Here is a 22,493-nt window from a genome sequence, read left to right on the forward strand (position 1 = left end):
TCTCCAAGGTACAAGTCATAAGTGTGCTGGAATGCTTGCCTGGAAGAGTGCAGTTCTAGCAACTTGGCCATCCTGGTCAAAATCCTGGAACTTCCTTCCTAACAGCACTGTACACTACTGGAGCGGTTCAAGAAGCTCACCATTACTTTCTCAAGGGCTATTAAGGATGAGCAATAAATGCTGGCCTTGCCAGTAATGCTCACATTCCATGAACACATTTTTAAAAAACTGAGCACAGTAGAATCATCAGTGAAAAGCAGTTCCTGACACTATGACACAGTGAAGGTCATTGATGATGCAGCTGATGATTGGGCTGTGGATCGGTTCCTGAAAAACTGTGACAATGCCCTGAGGCTTCAATGGCCTCTGACAACCACAGCTTCTTTGTTTTTGTAAGGAATTCCTAATTGTGGGAGGGTTTTTCCATTGACAATATGAACCTCAGTTTTAAAAACAAAAAGCTAAAAGCTACTGCGGATGCTGGAAATCCAAAACAAAAACATAATTACCTGGAAAAACTCAGCAGGTCTGGCAGCATCGGCGGAGAAGAAATCAGTTAACGTTTCGAGCCTTCATGGCCCTTCGGCAGAACTGAAGCATAGTTAGAAGAAGGGAGATATATAAACTGGTTTAAGGTGGGTTGGGGGATGAGAGACATTGAGGGTGTGGTGATTGTGGAGATGAGCAGATAATCAAAAGATGTCAGACAAAAGGGTCAAAGAGGTGTTGAAGGTGGTGATATTTGTCTAAGAAAAGTGCTAATTAAGAATGGAAGACAGGATATTCAAAGTACAGCTCTAGTGGGGGTGGGGTGGAAAGACTAACGAGGTTTTAGTTTTAGGTTTAAAAATAATGGAAATAGGTGGGGAAAGAAGAATCTATATAAATTATTGAAAAAAAAGGCGGGGGGGTGGGGGGGAGAAACGGGGTGGGGATGGGGGGAGGGGGAGTTTAAGATCTAAAGTTGTTGAATTCAATATTCAGCCCGGAAGGCTGTAAAGTGCCTAGTCGGAAGATGAGGTGCTGTTCCTCCAGTTTCCTCAGTTTTGCTAGGTAGATTATCTGGTAGATAATCAACTGCTTCCTTGATGCTAAGCCTCTCCTTTTCAATTCAGCTTTTGCGTACTTCTTTGAATCAGGGCTTTGATTAAAATGTGGGCCGTGAATTGAGATCTTGAACTGAGTTTTGGGAATTTAGATATTGTTTAATGGTATCCTTGTTGATTTCTTCCATCACTTTACTAACAATTTGGAGGAGGTTGATAGGATAATTGACAGAGTAAGACTTGTTGGGGTAGAAATTCATCTTGGATGGTAATGTTAAACAGGTGCTGCTGCATCAGCTGCCTGTGAAGTCAGTGTAATGAAATATTGATGGGGAGTTTACAGGAAGTTGATTTACAGGAACTCAATTTGCGTTAGGCCCAAGCTGAATTCCTACTCCATTGTGTTTTTGTGCCTTTAGGACATGCCTGGGTATCCTTTTACATTGCTGGATGTATGCCAGTGTAATAGCTTTACTGGTACTGCCTGGTTATGAGAGCATTGAGCTTTGGTGTAGATTTTTCAGCACTACAGCCAAGATATTGTCAGGGCCCATAAGCTTTTGCTGTGCCCAGTGTATTGGACTATTTCCTAAAGCCACATGAGGTATATTAAATTAGCTGGACGCTTCTGTCTGTGATGGCTGGAACTGAAGGAGGTCTGGTGGGATCATCCACTCGGCATTTTAATTGGGGTCTTCTCTCCTGCTTTCACTTGCTCGGTTCCACTATGGTTGACCATGGAGCGGCCTCCTCCTCTTAGTTTCTTGGTTATTCACCACCATTCTTGGCTAGCTGCGGGAGGGCTACAGAACTTTGCTGTGACCTGTTGAGTGTAGCATCACTTATTTAGCCTGCTGTTGTTGATGTTTAGCATGCTGACTCCTTTAATTTATTATTTTTAAAAAATCATTCTGCAAAATACTATTATTTATAACGTTTAATTGTTTTTGTTCCCCTAATCACCAGAAAAAAGGTAAGTAAACTAGTACATTTGTTATCAATAAAATACAGAACACTGAGGTTAAGATGCCATTGAATTACTTTTGAATTTTTTGGCTCTTGTTTGACATTACCAAATTAAGATTTATGATAATCTGAAATGTTTTTCTTTTTAAAATCAGTCGTCTCCATGCATGGTACGAAAACAGGACAAGCCTCTTCCAGCACCACCACCTCCCCTCAGAGAACCTCCTCTTCCGCCTGAGAGACCACCTCCCATACCAGAAAGCAGGGTTGCACGTTTGCTACAGAATTCTGATAATGCTTCTTTAAGGGATCAGCATATAACACATGAAGCCTGGTGTCCCAGGGATACGCATGGTTCTATCACATCCACAGAATGCAAATCTGGTTGTGATCGATCTCCTAAATCTGGCCACACAGCGCCTACTAACTTGAATGGAAGGCAAAGTTGGCATGTAACAGAACCAAATTTTCCACGCAAGCCAGGCAGGCGCCAAGAAGTATCCTATGACAGTGCAAAGGTAAGGATTAGAATAGAGTTCCTGTAATAGAGTTTCTATTAATGTTAGTATTTTGAATTTGTTTCATTTTGTAACTAATTGGATGAGGATAGCTGAGACTACATTTAACATTAATTCAGCACATAGTGAAAATGTCTAAGCAACAAACTCCTGCAGAAATTCCAGGTGTAAAGTTCTTAGAATGGATGAGATGGAGTTGAATGGGAAAGTGTGAGGTTATCCACTTTGGACTCAAGAAAGATTGATCAAAGTACTTTTTAAATGGTGAGAAGCTACGAATTGTGAAGAAGCAGGTGATTTAGAGGTCCAACTACAGAAATCATTAAAAGCTGGTGGACAGGTATGAAAAATAATTGAAAAAGCGATGGAACATTGTTCTTTACCTCTAGGGATGGGAGGAGGGTTTGCTAGAAGACAAAGGAGCGGAAGTTATGCTACAGTTCTGTAAAATTCTGGCTAGATCCTCTTTACAGAACTAATTTCCATTTTGGGTACCCCAGCTCAGAATAGATTTTACATCTTGGATGGGGTGTAGCACAAATTCACTAGAAAGACATTGGGGCTTAAAGATTTAAATTATGTGGATAGGTTATATAGGCTTGTATTTCTTAGAGTATGGAAGATAAAGGGGTGTCCTATTTGAGATTTTTAAGATGATTAAAAGATTTGTTAGGATCAATAGAGAGAAATTATTTCCTCTGATGGTGGAGTCCAGAACAGGAGTGCAATAGCTTAAACTTAGAGCTAGACCATAAAGTGGTGATGTCAGGAAACACTTTTTCACATAAGCGATGATGGCAATCTAGAACTCTCACCTCCAACAAGTTGTTAAGGCTAAGCCAATTGAAAGTTTAAAACTGGGATTGATAGATTTTTTGTTGGGAAAAGCTAATAAAGTTTACGTAACCAAGGTGGATAACTGGCATTTAGATGATGATCAACCATGATCTAAATAATGACGGAGCAGGCTTGAGGAACTGAATGATCTTTTGCTCCTGTGAGTAACGTATAGTATACTTATTACTGTTATGTAGTATTTTTTTATAAATTGCTATTCATTTTAAAAAGTACGTGTATAATTTTAACTTGCAATAGTTCAGAAAAATTTATAAACATCTGTAATTTTAACATGTAAATGCAGTACGTGGCATGCACATCGGACCTAAATGAGTAAACTTAGGTATTTTTTAAGTGTGTATATAATTGATGTTTGTTGATTTATTTACTTTCACTTGGTTGCATTAACAGAGGGAGGGAGTACAAATTGGAGGATTTTGTACTGATATATAAGGTGCCAATCACATTTCAGCTGGCCACTTAATCATATGAAGGATATTGGGCAGCAGAGATGTTTCTATAAACAGGGAACGGCTGTGTGAAAGTTAGAAAATAGAGTATGGATTGATTAATTCTGCTCAGCTTTCAGCACTCTTATTTTCTAGCTATATTTTAGGCTGATATGCATTGAGATAGAACAATTAGTGAGAGCTTCATCACTATTCAGTAACATTTAAATTACATTTAAATTGTTCTTTGCCTGATTTGCCATCCTTTAGGCCCAGTTTATGCTGTGCAGTCACCCTGCCCAATGGATTAGGTATAAAGGGAAACACTTGAAGATGCATGTTTTTTTGTGTAGATTTTTTTTCCTATGCCTTTCGGGGATTCTAAAAGGTATAGCATTTAAATAAATTGTGGCAAAATTATTTATTGGTTAGTGTGGAGAAAAATGAACAAAGGTGATCCATTGTAAATTTTCAGGTTTATAAGAGAATTTAATAAAATTAATGTACAAAAATTGTTCACCATGCCAGAGGAATTAATTACAAGTGGATGTAAGTTTAAAAATTAGGAAATATTTGGAAAGGGAAATAGGCAATAACTCAAAAGAAAAACACAGTGGGCTGAATTTTCCCCCCGTCGGGAGTGAAGTTGAAGGGCGGGTGTGCACAGGTGTGCCTCCGATCCTGCGGCGCCATTTTACATGGGCGGGCCAATTAAGGCACACCCAGCATGACGTCCGCACGGAAGTGCTTTGCGCTTCCTGTGCAGGCAGGGGGGGAATTCCCTAAACTTGAGAATGCGCTGTTTCGCGCATGCACACAAAAGACACTGTCACATGAGTTGGGACATTTGTCCATAACTTTTTAAAAAAATTTAATTAAAATTTTAAAAACCTACATCCCGCCCGTGAATGAGGTTTCATGCTTTTTCTAATTCCTGCCTGGGCTCCAGGCCTACCCGCCAACCTTAAGGTTGGATGGGCAGGTCCATTAACTGCTTCAATGACTCCGTCAATGGCTTCAATTGGCCATTGACAGGTTGGCGGGCGCACAGCTGATTTTGCTGCTCCCCCGCCTACCTGAAAATTTAAATGGAGTGCAGTGACGTTGGGAGTTCCGCTTGACATCACCGCGTGTCATTTTACGTGTCGGCGAGCGGATCCCGCCTCCCGCTTGCCGACGGGAAAATCCTGCCCAATGGATTAAGTTACCATAGAGGGCTATTGAGGTAAGCAATGTAAATGGGTTGAAGAGACAGTTGAAAATGATTTTGGAGAGAGGGAAAGAGAATTAAGAGATATGGCAAGGAGGGGGTTTGGTGTGAGTACTCTAGCAAACAGTTGAACATAATGCATTTTCTATTCTCTGCCACTTTTTTCGTGGATAGCATTATTAGTTGTGGTTAAATGCTAAATTGGAACGTGTTATTCATGTTTACAGTATAATTACTAGAGACAGGATCCATCTCTTGCATTTTTCTAGTCAATTATTTTTGTGAAGTAATGTAATCTTTCAACTGCTGCTACTAACCTATTTTAAAATGTACTACGGTCAATATTACATGAATCTGGTCCAGCATAGGTAATATATATTGGATTTTTCAGACGGCTTTTGACAGGGACCTTTTTGTTTTAATTTGTTGTCAACAACTTGTGTCTTTGTAGGGTTGGCTACGATTTGCCTTCAAGTTATTGTTTATAGATATTTTCAGTGATCCCCAGTTTGGTGGAATTACATTGATTTTATTTCATTCTCTAATCTCTTCCGAACCTTAAGTCAGTCAACCAGAAAAAATTGGTGGTTTTGGCTACAGGCACCAATGCATAGAACCTGTGAGATAAAACATGGAGAAAGATATTGGGGCAATCAAATTTCATTGTAGGACCAGATTTCAACAAGATCACCCGAGATCTTTAAATCGCTGCTGTGTTTTTCGGCTGTCCATTTAATGTTAGCAGATCTCTTTGAATTTACCTCCCTAATTCATTCATGCCTTCTCAAGATTCTTTCCAAAATTCTTTAATTTTCTTCTCAATATATTTATTTGACTTCAATTCTCCAGTTGCATGATCTTTCATAATACCAGCATTTTATTTAAGCTGCTGAATGTTTTCCCATTGTGCACTTTAACTGCTAAGGTTAAAGCTGTGCCTCTGTGTCGGTGCATGTGCTTGTGTGTAGCTTTCTCTGTCTCTCTTCTCTTCTCCTCCTCCCCCCCCCAACTATCTACCTGCACACCTACTGACCTACCCATCTTCACACATATAAATTAAATAAGATGATAGCTTTGGTAATAAAGCATGTTAGTCAAATATCTTTATCCAATTGGCTGTCACTGTGAAGCTTCTAGTGAGAGTCATCCCAGTATCCAAATGACTGAATGCTAGCTGCTTCCACAATTGTTGTTACTGCAAATCAAGCAGATTGCCATATTTCATAGATGATTCTGTGTTTACGTTGTAAGGAGGCAAGAAGTTTCACACCTCCCAGGGTAAAAAAAAAGATTATATAACTAATGTATAATTATCACATCAGAATATCATAAATGAAGTTTCATAAATGTAACCTTGCTTTTTTGGACCCTGAACTTGTACTGAACAATTTATTTGCATTGCCACAAAAACACACTAGTTTCTGCTTGCTTATTTTCTTATGGGAAAGCAAAAGTTAAACACCCAATCACCAAATTTAAACATTTCTTTGCGGCATCTTAAAAAAATGATCCACTGGGCACTGAGGCCACTCTTGAGAGCGATGACTGCTCCTTGGAAGAAAAATATGGAGCAGTTAAGATAGTGTTCGCTGATACCACCCCTCCCTATCCCACACATTAATTCCTCCCCCCTCCCCTCCTCTGAAATAGCACAGATTGGGGAATGTTAAATCTGGAAGTGTTCGATCTATGTCCCTCAGTATTAGTCCCAACTGGTGCCTTTACTCACTCATTCATGGTGAGGTGGTGGTTGGTTGGGGCAGCGGACACTGACAAAAAGGAGGAAATTAGATAAAAACAATGGCTTGAACTACACTTTGGTGGAAAAGAAACACTCAAAATGATAAAAGTCATCCACTTGTGAGCTTCCGATCAAATGTTTACATTTACTAGGAGAATACACACCATAGAAATGAGGAATTGAAAAATCAATGGACTTTCATATAAAGATGTATATCAACGCCTAATTAACTGGGAGAAATTTTATAATTTGACTCAAAATTTCAAGGAGTGGAAATTCAATTAATCAGCATATTGCTGTAGTCATAAGTTGGATGTCGAGGGGCAGCTCAGTTCTACGAGACCCAGTTAGACAGCCACCTTTCCACTAGTCACCTCTGGTAGTTTGTACTCCTCCCCGCTCAACATTCAGGTAAGTATTTATTTTTAGAAGTACCTTTTTGGTGACAGCATCCAACAATCCCTTCAAGGACTATTGGTTAGGCTGTACGCAGCTGTGATTATTCTGAATGCATAAAGCCCAGTATCAAAAAGCAATTGGGCTCCCTATTGGTAATGCAGCTGTTCAAGAAGGTGGCTCACCACCAACTTCGCAAGGGCAGTTAAGGATGTGCAACAAATGCTGGCCTTGCCAACAACACTGAGCATACCAAAAAATAAAAATAAAATATTTACGTATGCACCAGTCCTCATACCTGGTGTGAAACAGGTACGATTCCATGGACCTTGCACAGGAGCCTTTAAAAGTATGGCAGCTGGAGCACTTCCAAAGTAGAATGTTTGCAGCTTGTGCCACGTGCTGGCACCTGTTTTATGCCTGTGACAGATTTCCAGGCCCAGAGTTCCAGTTTAGTTTTTGATTACTGTGGACAGGCGGTGTAAACCTGATTTCTGTTGTGTTTTTCGTTCTGTTGTTACTTTGGGACTTATCAGGATGACCTTAGCAACCAGCCGCATTTAGTCTCTATAAGCCATTTCCTGTCCCTTTCCTCATTTTTTTCAGTTTTAATAGTTGTATTTCTGCTGCCCAAGGCAGGTGCAAGTTTTGACAGTGGAAACAGGAAATTGACAAATTTATGGTAATTCTTGCTTGCAAATTCACAGACATTTGATCTAATGTCAGCTTGTTAGATGAACAATACTCTAAATTTTACATATCAGAGCTAAGGGAGTGTTGCAATAAACATCAGCACCACTACAATAGGAAACAAAAATTTAGCTAGGGTTCATGTCCTTAATCACTATCAGTTGACTTCTTGTTGAAATAGACACATGTAAGTGTTGGTTTAGGACAAAATTAGCTCAGCCTTCAGTATGTTCAATGACCCAGCTTCCACTCCTGGGGAAAATATCATTGCTGACCAACTCTTGGGGAAAAAAATTAAGGGACAGAGGTGCTGCCAGATTTGTAAAAGTATCGGGGGGCAGGGTTGTCTCAAAAATGAGACAGTCCTGTAATATCCAGGATGGCTGGTCACCCTGAGCTGCAGGTTAGAAAGTTAAGCACTCAACTTGAGCACACAATCTTGGGGGCTAATAATTCAGTGCAACCTTGAGGAAATGCTACATTATTGGAGATGCCACCTTTTAGATTGGACATTAAACCAAATCCCCACCTATCCATGCAGCTAGATATCATAAAATCCAATAAAGATGCTCAAAGGAGGACAAGGAATTCTCTGCAGCCTGGAATATTTGGGACAAGGCATTTCTGGATTTTGAAATTTTCTGGATTATGGAATACCTAAGCACATATGTGTAAACCAGATATAAATATGTACCTGAGACATAAAACATGCCGAAACTAGCATCAAGAGATTAAAGTTCGCATTTTCAAATCCATTAATTTCAAAATATGGGCTGATGTACTAAACTAATGTACAGCGGTCAGAATAAAATTGAGCATTTTCAATAGTTAATCAATACAGTCCTTTATAAATGTGCTTTTAAGGCTGGTTAATCCTAGTACATTCACAGTATATATATATGAAGATACTTGCAGTTTTCTGAACTTATTACCTAATCTGTATCCTCTGTATCCTTTACACCAATGCTAGACACACGCATGCACACAGTAATAAGCCGCTCTCCTCCGCATTCGGTCTAGTTGCCAGTCTTACCAAGCAAACTCGCCAGCCCAAGATAAGAAGAAGGACAGGACAGGAACAGAAACACAGCAAAGTTTGAAGCTGCCATTCACCTTCCAGCTCAGCTACATGACCTCCCAGTTTTTCCCGCAAGCAGTAACAGACTAACACTCACTGCTTCACAAACATCCCGGGCTTGCTTGGCACTTGCCACTAGATGTGTTTTAAATAACACTTTGCGCTCACTGTCTACCCCCTTGGCAGCATCGACCCAGTGGGTCCAGGGCTGTTACAGTGCTGAGAGCCTGAGAGTTGCAAGGCCTGCTGAAAAAAATTCAGACAGTTGATGTTTGCTGACTTTGCAGTTCTGGACTGGAGGCGTTACAGTGTGCCAGTAATATACAGGAAATGTTGGAAATATTCAGCAGATCTGGCAGCATCTGTGGAGAGCGAAACAGAGACAGTGTTCCATCCAGGTCAGTGATTCTTTGTCATCAACCTGTAACATTAACTCTGATTTTCTCTCTCCACCAATGTGGCCAGACCTGCCTGAGTATTTTCAGCATTTCCTGTTTTTTATTCCAAGTTTCCAGCATTTACAGTATTTTGCTGTTGAACCAACAAAATATATGTCAGCTGATCAGTGATCTCTTCTGCTGTTGTTGAACTTTGCTGTGCACAAATTGAGTGCTGTATTTGCCTACTTAACAATGACCACATTTCAAAACATAATCTATTGGCTGTAAAGCTTCGGGATGTCCTACAAATTTGATGGAGCCAACCTACAAGGAAGTTCTTTCATTGTAACTGGCTAACTAATAAAATAACTTCAAGCATTCACTGCAAAGCAATATCAAACTCAAGCCACATGAAATTGTCTCCTCAGGAAGAACTTTCACATTGCTCCTCTTCACTGTCAATTGGGACTCAACTCTGGATTTACAATCTGGAATTATAACTTCCACATCACTGTAAAGTGGAAACGGCTTGATAATGTCAAAGTTATAATAGTAAAACACTCCTAGTGTGTAGTAATTGGTTTGTGTTGTTTGCGGATTCTTGACCCCCAAGTTTCCTACTTATATGAATTCTGTGATTAAAAGCTGTGGCGTACCCCACTGGCTTGTAATTCTGACATTTGCAAATTCTTATTAGATTTACTGCTGGAAGCTGAGGAATTTCCCCACCTACTGTGCAATTCAATATTAGCTATTCAACTCAGTTCTACGTAAGCAATCTTTTTGTTTTTACCATGTGTGTAGAGCTTCAGATGATGGAAAAATAGAATGCTGCTATCCCTCAAATCCCACAATGTTTCAAGATTTCCTCATTTTGAATTTTCTTCTCTGTTGCTATAAGTATGGTGGGATGGAACTTCCAGCCACTCAAATGGGTCCATTTTCCAAACTCAGGATTCAAATATTTCAGCTAGCACTGACTCCATTTATGCATTGTTGGGAGTGCCTACCTTGGGCAGTTACTGGAGGTAAGGAAGAAAGGGCAGTTTAAAGTGACCTGAGGTCCCAACCCAATACTTTGTTTATAAATTCCCATCCATGCATCCATGTTTGCTATTACACCTCAAGAGTATTGTAGTGATAAGAGAGCAACTAATTTTGTAATTGGACTCTGCTGAATACCACATTCTCCTTGGCCATTTTAGTGCTCATAATAAGTGTTCAAAATAAACTTTAGACATTTGTTGCAGGATATAGTAAGTTCAAATTGCATAGGAAACTGGATGAAAAGATCTATATCAAATTTTCTGCAATATGAAAATGGAGCAATGAGGGCTAAGTTAGAAGCAATAAACATTTTATCTTTGTGATACAATGAATATTGTTTTATTTCATTTCAGAGATAACCAAACATCGTGAGGGGAGTAAAGAATTGTATGGTAGGGTGCTAGGCCTTGCAAAGTAGGGGCTTTTCCTGCTTCCTGGTTTTCCTCTTTAATGCAACAAAGATATAACTTATTATGGAATAAAAAGAAATCACACTCTATTTAGTTCTTTTACACATGCTGTTCCACACAATCTTCATTACAGTTGCCATCTAGAATGCTCCAAAGGAACCCTCCCACCTTGAAATCAAGGATCAGTTTTAGCAGACTAAACTCTGCATGTTAGCCTAGAGGATTACCTGTTTAGTAACATTGAAGGTATGGTGAATTCAGATGGCAGCTGTCCTGAGAGAAAATGTTTTTCCTAGATCTGATGTGCAATCAGAAATATATATTTGAGAGAGAAAAATTCTTCTTCACTCAGGATGTGTCTTTGAAATGCTAACATTTTCCAGATAGACTAAAACAGTGGCTTGTCACCAAACATGCACATCGCTATTTACAAGCCTTGACCTTTGTGCGAAGTATTAGTCTTAAGTAGAAAATATTTAAACTACACTGTAGAAGTTGGACTCCATGCATGGTATTTTTACATTTTGGGAGTAATCCATTTGTAACATTGGTACGTCTGGGAGTCTTAGCATAGCAGATTTATTCAGGAAATGCTCAGATACACAGATAACTGAGGAATGAAGTAGACTTCGAGCCCCTATCGAATGAAAAGGGAGGTAGTCATCTTGAGATATTCCTAGTTTAAATTTATTTATGTATTATTGTGGCTCAGAAATCATGATGTCAAGTGGGAAAACCAGTGTAAGCATTGGGATTGGTTTGTTTGACGGTTATTGCTGTCAGATTGGTGCTTTTTGTTAGTTGAGGTTGTGCAGGTGCCTCACACTGTTTACTTTTTCCTGCGATACACACAGTTAAAGTGTGATGTGATCTGATGTCTGAAATCTGCTTTCTGCAAGATTTTTAATCATAGAGACACCATGACCTTTGGAGTAGTGGAATTTGTATTTGCAGCTTACTCACAATGCAGCTGGTGATAAATCACTGTATTGCACCTCAGTAATTGATTAACAATGGTCATCTAATTGTCATGTTTAAACCTCAAAAGTTTTCTGATTTCAGTCAAGCTGTGATGCATAGAATGGATCTTACTATGGCAGATAACACTGGTGTAGAATGAGGATCCTTTTTCTCTGGTACCATAGACTTCCTGTTCACACAATCACAGAATTGTTACAGCGTAAAAAAAAGTTCTTCCTCATATCAATTTTGCTGCTTTTATTAATTATTTTAGATCTATGCCCTTTCATTCTCGATCCTTTCATGAGTGGGAACAGTTTCTCCCTATCTACTCTGTCCAGACCCCTCATGATTTTGAATACCTCTATCAAATCTCCTCTCAATCCCCTCTCAACCTTATTTTTCTCCAAGGAAAACAGTCCTAACTTCCCCAATCTATCTTTATAACTAAAGTTCCTCATCCCTGGATCAATTCTCATGAATCTTTTCTGCGCCCCCTCTAGTGCCTTCGCATCCTTCCTAAAGTGTGGTGCCCGGAACTGGATGCAATACTCTAGCTGAGGCCAAACTAGTGACTTATCCAAATTAACCATAACCCCCTTGCTCTTGTACTCTATGCCCCTATTAATAAAGCCCAGGATACTGTTTGCTTTGATAACTGCTCTTTCAACCTGTCCTGCCACCTTCAATGATTTATGTACTGCACCCAGCTCCCTCAGATCTTGCCACCCTTTTAGAGTTGTACCCCCTTTTTTATACTCACTCCCCATGTTCTTTCTAAGAAAATGAATCATTTCACATTTCTCTGCATTTAACTTAATCTGCCACCAGTCCACTCATTCCACCAACTTGTCTACATCCTTTTGAAGCTCTACACTATCCTCCCCACAGTTCACAATGCTCCCAAGTTTTGTACCATCTGCAAACTTTGAAATTATGCCCTGTACACCAAGGTCTAGGTTATTAATATATATCAGGAAAAGCAAGGGTCCCAAACCTGACCCCCGGGGAACTCTACTACAAACCTTCCTCTACTATGAAAAACACCCATTAACCACTACTCTGTTTCCTGTCGCTCAGCCAGTTCTGTATCCATGTTGCTACTGTCCCTTTTATTACATGAGCTACCAACCTTGCTCACAAATCTGTTGTGCGGCACTGTATCAAATGCCTTTTGGAAGTCCATGTATACCACATCAACCTTCTCTGTTACCTCTTCAAAAAATTCCAGCAAGCTAATTAAACATGATTTTCCCTTAAGAAACCCATACTGGCTTTCCTTTATTAATCTGTGTTTGTCCATGTGACTATTAATCTTGTCCCGAATTATTGTTTCTAGAAGTTACTCCACCCCTGAAGTTAAACCGACTGGCCTGTAGATGCTGGGTTTATCTTTGCACCCTTTTTTGAACAGGTTGTACAGCTAATGCTGTTATTAAATGCCTTGATTTTATTAGAGTAATGTGCATTCAGCAGTCACATTTAGAAGTCTTGTTATGTGCAGTTTTGATTTTTGGCTCCACCTATTACATATATACTTGGACAGTATTAGTGTATCTTTGCACTGCAGTCAACTTGCTGAACCAGAGTTGAGTACAACAGGAAAGAAAAAAACTTAAAATGCAAGAATTGTAAGTGGTTGTGCTATGTTACTTAGATGCTATTAGAAAGGGTGGTAGAGGCAGAAACCCTCATAACATTTAAGAAGTATTTGGATGTGCACTTGCGATGCTATGGCATACAAGGCTATGGGACTAGTGCTGGAAAATGGGATTAGAATAGTTTGGTACTTGTTTGACCGGCACAGACTCGATGGGGCGAAGGGCCTTTTTCTGTGCTGTAGACCTCTGACTCTATGACTCTAATTGTGTTCAAAGGAACATCAATCTTAGTCATCCTTTGTGATTGGAGTTTTCATTGAAGGTCATTCATTAATGAAAACCAATAAATATAAGTAGCTAAATCTTATAAGTGCATTGTTTATTGCTACATGATTGTATAATTATGAAAGACGTATGAATTTCTGGGTACGGCAAAATGCCTGTTTTAAAGCTATGTCAATGGCAGATGCTGTAGGTTCTCCGAAATAAACAATAATTTGTTCACTCTTTTTATAGACAATCAGCAATGGACTTCTGCGAACTGATGAATATGATGTACCTCCACCACGACAGTCTCCACCGCCACCAACACTTGCAGCATTTCCCAACAACACAAAGTAAGTCATTTTTATTTTGGTGAAAAATAACAATGTTGTACTATCAAATACACCAACACAATGTAAAGAATGAAGAGACTTGGAGCATGATCTTTTACTTGGGTTATTAATGTTCATTTAATCCCAATAGTTGTGGTACTACCTGGTGATGCGGTACTGATTTATACAAACTAAAAAGCTAGCCAGTTCAATTACTTATCCACAGTGACTTAATCAGTAATGAGGGCACTATTGTTAGTATCCATGCCCAGGAAGGACAAAGAGCAGGTGTGATTCCTGATTATTGCTCAGTGACCTCTGCTGGAAAGCCATTTTAGTGTTATCAGAATGAGGCTTGGCGATGGCTACTCCTTTTGAACAGTCTACTAGTCTTCATTGTGCAGGTGTACACAAACAAGAGTGGTTACTTTGGTGAGGTGCTGCGAGGCAAATATTTCATGTGGATGCATGATTTAACATGAATTACTCCCTTAAAGAGGGGTGAGAAAAAAAGTCCTTTCATTTAATAATTAAATTGTAGATTTATCCCTTTACATGAATGTGGGTGGGACAATCAATCAATAGATTTTAAATTCGACTACATTAATCAATCTATTTTGAAAATGCTATTTCACAATTGATATAAATAAACATGTTCAACATTCAGCTGTGCTGATGTAACTCTTGTAGGCCTGTATTTTCCCTGGAAAAAAAACTTACATTTCTACATGGCAAGAATTGCAGGAATTTATAAATTCTGATTAATCTATTAAGCCCATATCCTGTTGGTGAAAATTAGTGAGGTATCCCTACAGAATAAATAATATTGTCAGACCAGCCCAATCATGTCTTATGCATAAGAGCATAAGAAATAGAAACTGGAGTAGGTCATTTGGCCCTTCAGAACTGCTCCGCCATTCAATAAGGTCCTGAAGATCTTTTGGAATTATAAGACCAACTTCACCTTGCTGCACCACCCCATTTCCCTTAGTACTCAAAAACTTATCGACCTCTGTCTTAAATATACTGTACTCAATGACTCAATGCTAGACTTAGCATCTGTATGTTAGAAAATGCCTAAGGTTCATGACACTTTGAGTGAAGAAATTTCTCCTCATTTCAGCCTTAAATTGCTGACCCCTTATTCTGAGACTGTGACCCCATATTCTAGCTGTCCCAGACAGGAGAACTATTTTCTCAGCATCTACCCTGTCAAACCACTTAAAAATTTTGTTTCAATTAGATCACTTCTCATTCTTCTAAACTCTTCGGTATGTACACATGGTCTACTCAATCTTTCCTCATAGGACAATCCCCTCACCTCTGGAATCAGTCTAGTGAATTGTTGTTGTATATCCCCACTAGGACAAATATGTCCTTACTTAGGTTAGGAAGCCAAAACACACTGCTCTAGGCATGGCCCTCTACAATTGTAGTAAGACTTATTTACTCTTATAACTTCAGTCCTTTTGTAATAAAAGCTAACAGACCATTTGCTTTCCTAATTTCTTGCTGTTACCTGCATGTTAACTTTTTGTAGTTTGTACACAAGAACACCCAGCACCCTCTGAATGAAAATATTTGCCAGTCTTCCTCAATTCAAAAAAATGTTTTACTTTGGTATGAAAAAAAAGTGGATATCTTCACACTTTGCTACATTGTATTTCATCTGCCATGTCCTGTCCACTCTCAACCTGTCTACATTGTTCTGCAGCCCCTTTACGCCTTGTGTTAGATTGTAAATAGCCGAGGCCAATTACTGTTCCTTGAGGTACCCTGCCAACTAGAAAATGTTCTGTTCATTCCTACTGTTTTCTGTCCATTAACCAATCCTCAATCCATTATATAGTACCTCAATCCCATGAGTCCTAATTTTGTGTAATAACCTCTTGTGTTTTTGAAAATCCAAATGTACGGCATTCACTGATTTCCCTTTATCCGTACTATTAGTTACATTCTCAAAAAAATTCTAGAAAATTTGTGAAACACGACATCCCTTTTTATAAATTCATGTTGATTTTGCTTAATCATATCACGATTTTCTAAGTGCCTTTTGCCACATTCCTAACAATAGATGCTTTCGTTTAGTCTACCCACTCATGTTAGTGTAGCTGGTTTATTGTTTCTCGTTTTCTCTTTTCCTCCATTCTTAAATATAGTGGGATTATGTTTGCTACCTTCTAAACCATGGGACCTATTCTAGAATCTAAGGAATCCTGGAAGATCAAAACCAATGCATCCACTATCTCTGTAGCTACCTCTTAAATCTCTAGGGTGCAGGTTATCAGGTCCCAGGGGATTTGTCACCACTTAGTCTCATGAATTTCTCCAGTACTATTTCTTTACTTAAAGAAATCAATATAAGTTCCTTATTCTTGCTCTTTTGACGAAGAGCTCAACACGCATTGGAAAGGCAGTCACCAATTTTGACTGATGAACAAAATGGGCATGGAAAAGCAACAAACTGATCCGCAGGACCAAGATGTTTATCTATAAGGCCTGTATCCTCAGCACAGTGCTGTATGGCAGTGAAACCTGGACAATCTACACCTACCAAGAATCACAGAATCACACAGTGCCCTTCGGCCCATCGAGATAAAAGGCTCAATGATTTCCATCTCTGGTGTCTACGATATTTTTCCTTGGGATTACATGGAAAGACAAAGTCACCAATGAAACGCCCAAAGAACTGATTCAATGGTGCTGTCAAAAGACACATGAAAGCTCTTAACATCAGTTATGACAACTGTTGTTGATGACTGATGCAAATGGTGACACCAACTGTGAGCAAGGGTTTGCCATGACGACAACATGTGGTTTCAGACACTCCAAAGCAGACAGCCCTGCAAACAAGGCATCAGCAGAGATCATCCTGCACCACCAGCAAGGGACAACTTCTTTCGATGGCCACAAGTGCCACACTTGAAGTACAGTAGATTTTTTTTTCGCAAAAATATACTTTATTCATAAAATATCTGAAAGAACATTGCAAAACATTTCAAAATCGCCATCACAAAAAGTGCAATCGTATTCAAGTTTCCTACATAGATCATGTTGCACCCTGAGGTGCTTCAGTACAATCAAGGAACATTACAGGCATTTCAAAATAGTTTTAACAGACAGACAGTCAATGCAATGGTATTTAAGTTGTCTACATGAATCATGTTGCACTCAGGTGCTTCAATACAATTGTGATACATGTAATATTCACCTTATACATTCAATATTAGTTGTACAGCCCGCATGAAGTGCAGTAGATTTTTTTTTTGAAAAATATATTTTATTCGTACAATATCTGGAAGAACATTACAAAACATTTCTAAATCGCCATCACAAAAAGTGCAATCAGATTCAACTTTTACACATGGATCACAAGATGCTTCAATACAATCATTTCAATATGGTCATTACAGACAATCAGACAGTGCAATGGTATTGGAGTTATCAACATACATCATGTTGCACTCTGAGGTGCTTCAATACAATTATAATACAATTAGTATTCAATGCATACATTCATTTTGAGCCGTACAGCCCAAGGGGTCTATGCAATTCCCAGCCCCTATGCCAGAACTTTCCAACAAGCACCAAGATGTAGCTTGGCTGGTGTTGAGAAAGGGCCTCCCCGTCAGATCCTTCCAACATGCCAGGAGTCTCACCCCCTCTGCACGTTGCCCTCCAGGTGGCTGTGGTGGAGACGAGATCGTTGTTCACCTTTTTGTGGATTGTGCCTTTGCAAAGAAGGTCTGGAGAGAGATGCAGTTGTTTCTGTCAATGTTCATCCCGAGCAGTTCTGTGACACGGGACTCTGTGCTCTGCGGGCTGTTCCCAGGAGGACACACCGAGACTAACATCAACTGCAGCTGGAGGATCATCAACTCGGTGAAAGACACTCTTTGGTCTGCCCAAAACTTGTTGGTCTTCCAGTGCAAAGAGTTGTCCCCGACTGAGTGTTTCAGACTGGCACATTCCAAGGTCCAGGACTACATGCTGAGGGACGCACTAAAGCTTGGGGTAGCCACTGCAAAGGCGCAATGGGGAAAGGTCGCTGTCTAAGACATTTCTGCAAAATGAAGTGCAGTAGATGATATCACCTGACCTCACCAAAGTTCTGAAGCTGTATTCCCCTCATCTCTCACAGATGGAAGGATGCAAATTGCCAATCACCTCATTCTCGCTAGACCTTTGGTTCATAATTTTTCCGGAATATTTTCTGTCTTCTCCTGTGCAGACAGATACAAAGTATTTGTTTTATCCTTATTTTGTCCTTATTCCCATTATAATTTCATCTTTCTTTGAACCTAATGAGGCCATGTTTACTTTCACTAATTTCTTCTTATTTACATACCTATAGAAATATTTACAATCTTTTTGATATCTCTTGCTAGTCTACCGTCATTTTCATTATTCCCCTTTCATTATCAATTTGTTGGTACTCATTTGCTAAATTTGAATATCTTCCTAATCTTCAGACTTACTACTCTTCTTGACAACATTATAAGCCTCTTTCTTTGACCTAATATTATCTTTAATTCCCTTTGTTAACCATAGTTGGACCACTCTTTTTGTGGGGTTTTTGTGCTTTTAAAAGAAAGCACATTTGTTACAAATCGTGTATTAATTCTTTAAATGCTAGCCATTGTTTGTCTGCTTTCGTTCTTTTTAATGTAGTTTCACAACTTGTCCCTCAATGTAGTTTGCTTTGTTTAGCCTTAAGACCCTGAATTCGGAGTTAACGAAATCACTTTTAAAATCAGTATAAAATTGTATCATGTTATGGTCACTCTGCCCTAGAGACCCCTTTCCTACAAGGTTATGAATTAACCCTATCTCATTGCACAATACTAGATCCAAAATAGCCTGTTCCTTATTTGGTTCCATACTGAACTAGAAACTATCTTATATCTCTTCCATGGGCTCATCCTCCACACTATTAACTGAAAATTTGGCTTGCCCAATCTGTATAAAGATTAAAAGTTCCCCATGATTACATGTGCCTTTAATTCCTGATTTACACTCTGCTATACACTAGAACTATTAACAACTCCCCTCAATGGTTCATGTCCCTTCCTGTTTCTTAGTTCCACCTAAACTCATTCTACTTTTTAAGTTTCTGAGCTACGATTCCAGATATTAAGCTAGGATATACTGTTGGTAATGCACATACTGTTGAAACTAATGCACATAATGGAAAGTAACCTTTGAAAATAAAGGTGGTGCACTATATCTCAGTAACCATTGTAATGGAAAACCATTTATTGAGGCAGAATGATTGAACTGGAATTGCCTGAAAAAATTGCATCATTATCTAATGTGTGCACTTGACTTTAAAAAGTTACTGTACCATCACTATGGCGTGAGTGAAGACTCGTCCATCATTTTGCTCATGATTGAGAGAAGGCTGAGAGGGTGTCAATTGCTGTTTTTTGTAAATAATGTGCACATGGGCAATTTTCCAAATTGTCTGGTTAGTGTCATGTCATTATTGCACTGGAACAACTCATTATGAATTGAATCCATTATCAAAGATCAAATGACTTTCAGTTTAAAAAAAAGAACAATTGCTCCCTCTGTAGAAAAGAAGATAAAGTGAACTGCAGCAGATGATTTTGTAGCTTTTTTCATAATGAAACAGTTACAGCAAATGTTCTTCCTTAAATCTACAGGAATGATTTTAATCTGATTCTATGAAAAAGCACGTATGCATTACTTTAGCGCTCTTTTATAATCAAGTGAATTCTTCTTTAAATATTTTCCCCTCCACAAATCCTATTGGGCAGATCCACATTAAAGTGGGTAGTGCAAGACTCTTAACCAGGGAATCCACTACCCTCTAAGGTCCTCTCTTGGCATCAACTATGGATATAATTTCCACTTTATGTGCCACTATTAACCCACTAAACAATAGTATATACTTACACCAGTTGCTTAGTAAGAGCTGTGTGTAGGAGCTCATTCCCGGGTGGCTTAATGAATTCCTCCACCTGGCTTCCAGTGACTGACTAAGTCACACTTCCTGGTTGCAGCACCTTGGGAGCTGTGGCTTTATACCCCTTTCTGACCCTGGTCTCTCAGCATATGAGGTAATGTCTTAAATCGATATTAGATTATCAGTCATACCCTGGCTAGGCAAAGACAACCTGCATGTGGTCATTTCCTGCTCTCAGCAAGGGGTGTCTCCAGGTACTTGTCAGCAATGGGCATGATTTCTGTATTTTGGTAAGCAGGAAGAAAGCTGTTCACACACCCGAGAGGCCATCGTCTAGGTCAGTTTCTGTAATCAGGGTGTCTAATGGTTAGCCATTGCCCCAGTGGCATGACCTGACACGTTGTGGCGCGTATATCCTCATCCAGTCTTTTTTTTTAAGTTCCATATAAGCCCCAGAGTTAATGTTTCGGTCAAAATTTCTCCCTTCTTCCGATGGCCTCCGCACTCCATGCTCCTACCACCCAGTTTCTGAGCTCAGGACGTTGGTCCACCTCAACTGGTTACATTTTGGCACGAGTATAAAGATAATCATATTAAAAGAAACAAAGAGAGGCCTTACAGCATCACAGAAATACACACAATATCGAAATGTCTTACAGTAGGCAGGTAGATAACTTTCTTCAGGGTTGACATTTATAAGCTCAATGGGTAGTGAAAACAGCTTTGGATGGCTTGTTCTCTGAGAGCTTCCTCCTTCTCCGAAGGGTATAGCTAAGGTTAGAAGTTCACTGTATAGAGAAACCCTGTTATATTCAACCAAACCCCAACGTTATACACTAATAAGCAGCTCCATTACACTGCTTGCAGGTGGTTTATTTTGGTTCGAGAGTTCGTTCACTAAATTTATTCTTAACAAATCTGATCTGTTGTGGGAGTCTTGGACATTCACGATGGATTAATGCTGGTATTTGCAGCCTCCTGGGGCTGCTGTCACAGAAGGGCCACCTCACTGATTCTTTGCTTCTCTCTGGAATTTGGTGCTTGCTGCCTCCCCCTGCAGGAGAAGAAGGAGAGATGTGGGGAGGGGTAGGGGCGACGTTTGTGGAGGATGACTGAGCATGGGTGTGAGATTGCACAGGACGAGTGTGTCAGTGTTGGCTGCTCAGATGGGGATGTGAGGAGGTGCTTTGGGAGAGAGGTGTGGGTGGGCCTTCATGGTATGTTGGTCTGGTGTGTTGTGCAGGAGGGTGCTGGCATCTGGGGGCAAGATGCTCCTCACCTTCCCTGCTCTCCTGGGATCTGTGAGCCTCTTGGGGCAGTGTAAGGGTTTGAGGGACAGCACTCCTGCCGCTCACGTCCTTGATCACTTCTATCTGCACCTGCTTGATTTGAGGGGATGCACTCATGCTTCTGTCCTTTGGAAGCTTTGGTCCTTCTAATCTCGTGACAGGACCTCCAGGGAAGAACCAGTAAGACTGGGAGGGGGGGTGGTGTTGAGCAGACATTCCTGTTAGCTGAAGGCTCAGCAATCAATGCATAGTTCAGTCATTCTGGCCCTTGTTGGAGTCCCTTTGACTAGAGATCCTTCTTTTGACAGATGTGGCACATTGTTCCACCAGTCTTCTGTGGGTGGCCAGGAAACCTGCACCACGGCTCAGTTGGAGTCATGGCAAAACTTGCTTTAATTATAGGCAGTTTCTGACCTCCTATCAGACTGCTCCTGCTGCATGGGGGTCTGTAATGTTAAGATTCTGCCCAGCGTGCACTAACCCCTGTGACAGTCAACAGTCTTATACAATAGCTGGTTGTGATTAATTAAAGGTCAGTATTCTCAGCTCCAGGATATCACTGTAGGAGTTCCTCAGGGTAGTGTCCTCGGCCCAACCATCTTCAGCTTCTTCATCAATGACCTTCCGAAGGTCAGAAGTGGGATGTTCGCTGATTGCGCAATGTTCATCATTTGCAACGACTCAAGATACTGAAGCAGTCCATGTCCAAATGCAACAAGACCTGGATAATATCCAGGCTTGAGCTGACAAATGGCAAATAACATTCGAGCCACACAAGTGTCAAGCAATGCCCATCTCTGACAAGAGAGAACCTAATCATCGCCCCTTGACATTCAATGGCATTACCATCATTGAATCCCCCACTATCAGCATCCTGGGGGTTACCATTGACCAGAAACTGAACTGGTCAAGCCGTATAAATACTGTGGCTACAAGGGCAGGTCCACCATCTACAAGGCACAAGTCAGGAGTGTGATGGAGTACTCCCCACTTGCCTGGATGAGTGCCGCTCCCACAACACTCAAAAAAACTTGACACTGTTGAGGACAAAGCAGCCCACTTGATTAGCACCACATCCACAAACATTCACTCCCTCCACCACCGACGCACAGTAGCAGCAGTGTGTACCACCTACAAGATGCACTGCAGGAAATCACCAAGGCTCCTTAGACAGCACCTTCCAAACCCACGACTGCTGCCATCTAGAAGGATAAGGGCAGCAGATAATGGGAACACCGCTACCTGGAAGTTCCCCTCCAAGTCACACCATCCTGATTTGGGAAATATACCGCTGTTCCTTCACTGTTGCTGGGTCAAAATCCTGGAACTCCTTCCTAACAGCACTGTGGG

At 40.2% G+C, this 22,493-nt stretch overlaps 1 protein-coding gene across 4 annotated transcripts in view; it reads left to right on the plus strand.

Moving 5' to 3' along the window:
- The window catches only part of cblb (Cbl proto-oncogene B, E3 ubiquitin protein ligase), a 201,889-nt gene that overhangs the window by 143,474 nt on the left and 35,922 nt on the right, over positions 1-22,493 (plus strand). For all 4 annotated transcript variants that reach the window (XM_078560042.1, XM_078560043.1, XM_078560045.1 and 1 more), the window contains 2 exons: positions 2,168-2,530; positions 13,846-13,946. In XM_078560042.1, the coding sequence (XP_078416168.1) occupies positions 2,168-2,530; positions 13,846-13,946 (464 nt within the window). The remainder of the gene's footprint in view (positions 1-2,167; positions 2,531-13,845; positions 13,947-22,493) is intronic.

Source organism: Cetorhinus maximus, chromosome 16 (genome assembly GCF_964194155.1).
Source record: "Cetorhinus maximus chromosome 16, sCetMax3.hap1.1, whole genome shotgun sequence".
Classification (NCBI taxonomy): Eukaryota; Metazoa; Chordata; class Chondrichthyes; order Lamniformes; family Cetorhinidae; genus Cetorhinus; species Cetorhinus maximus.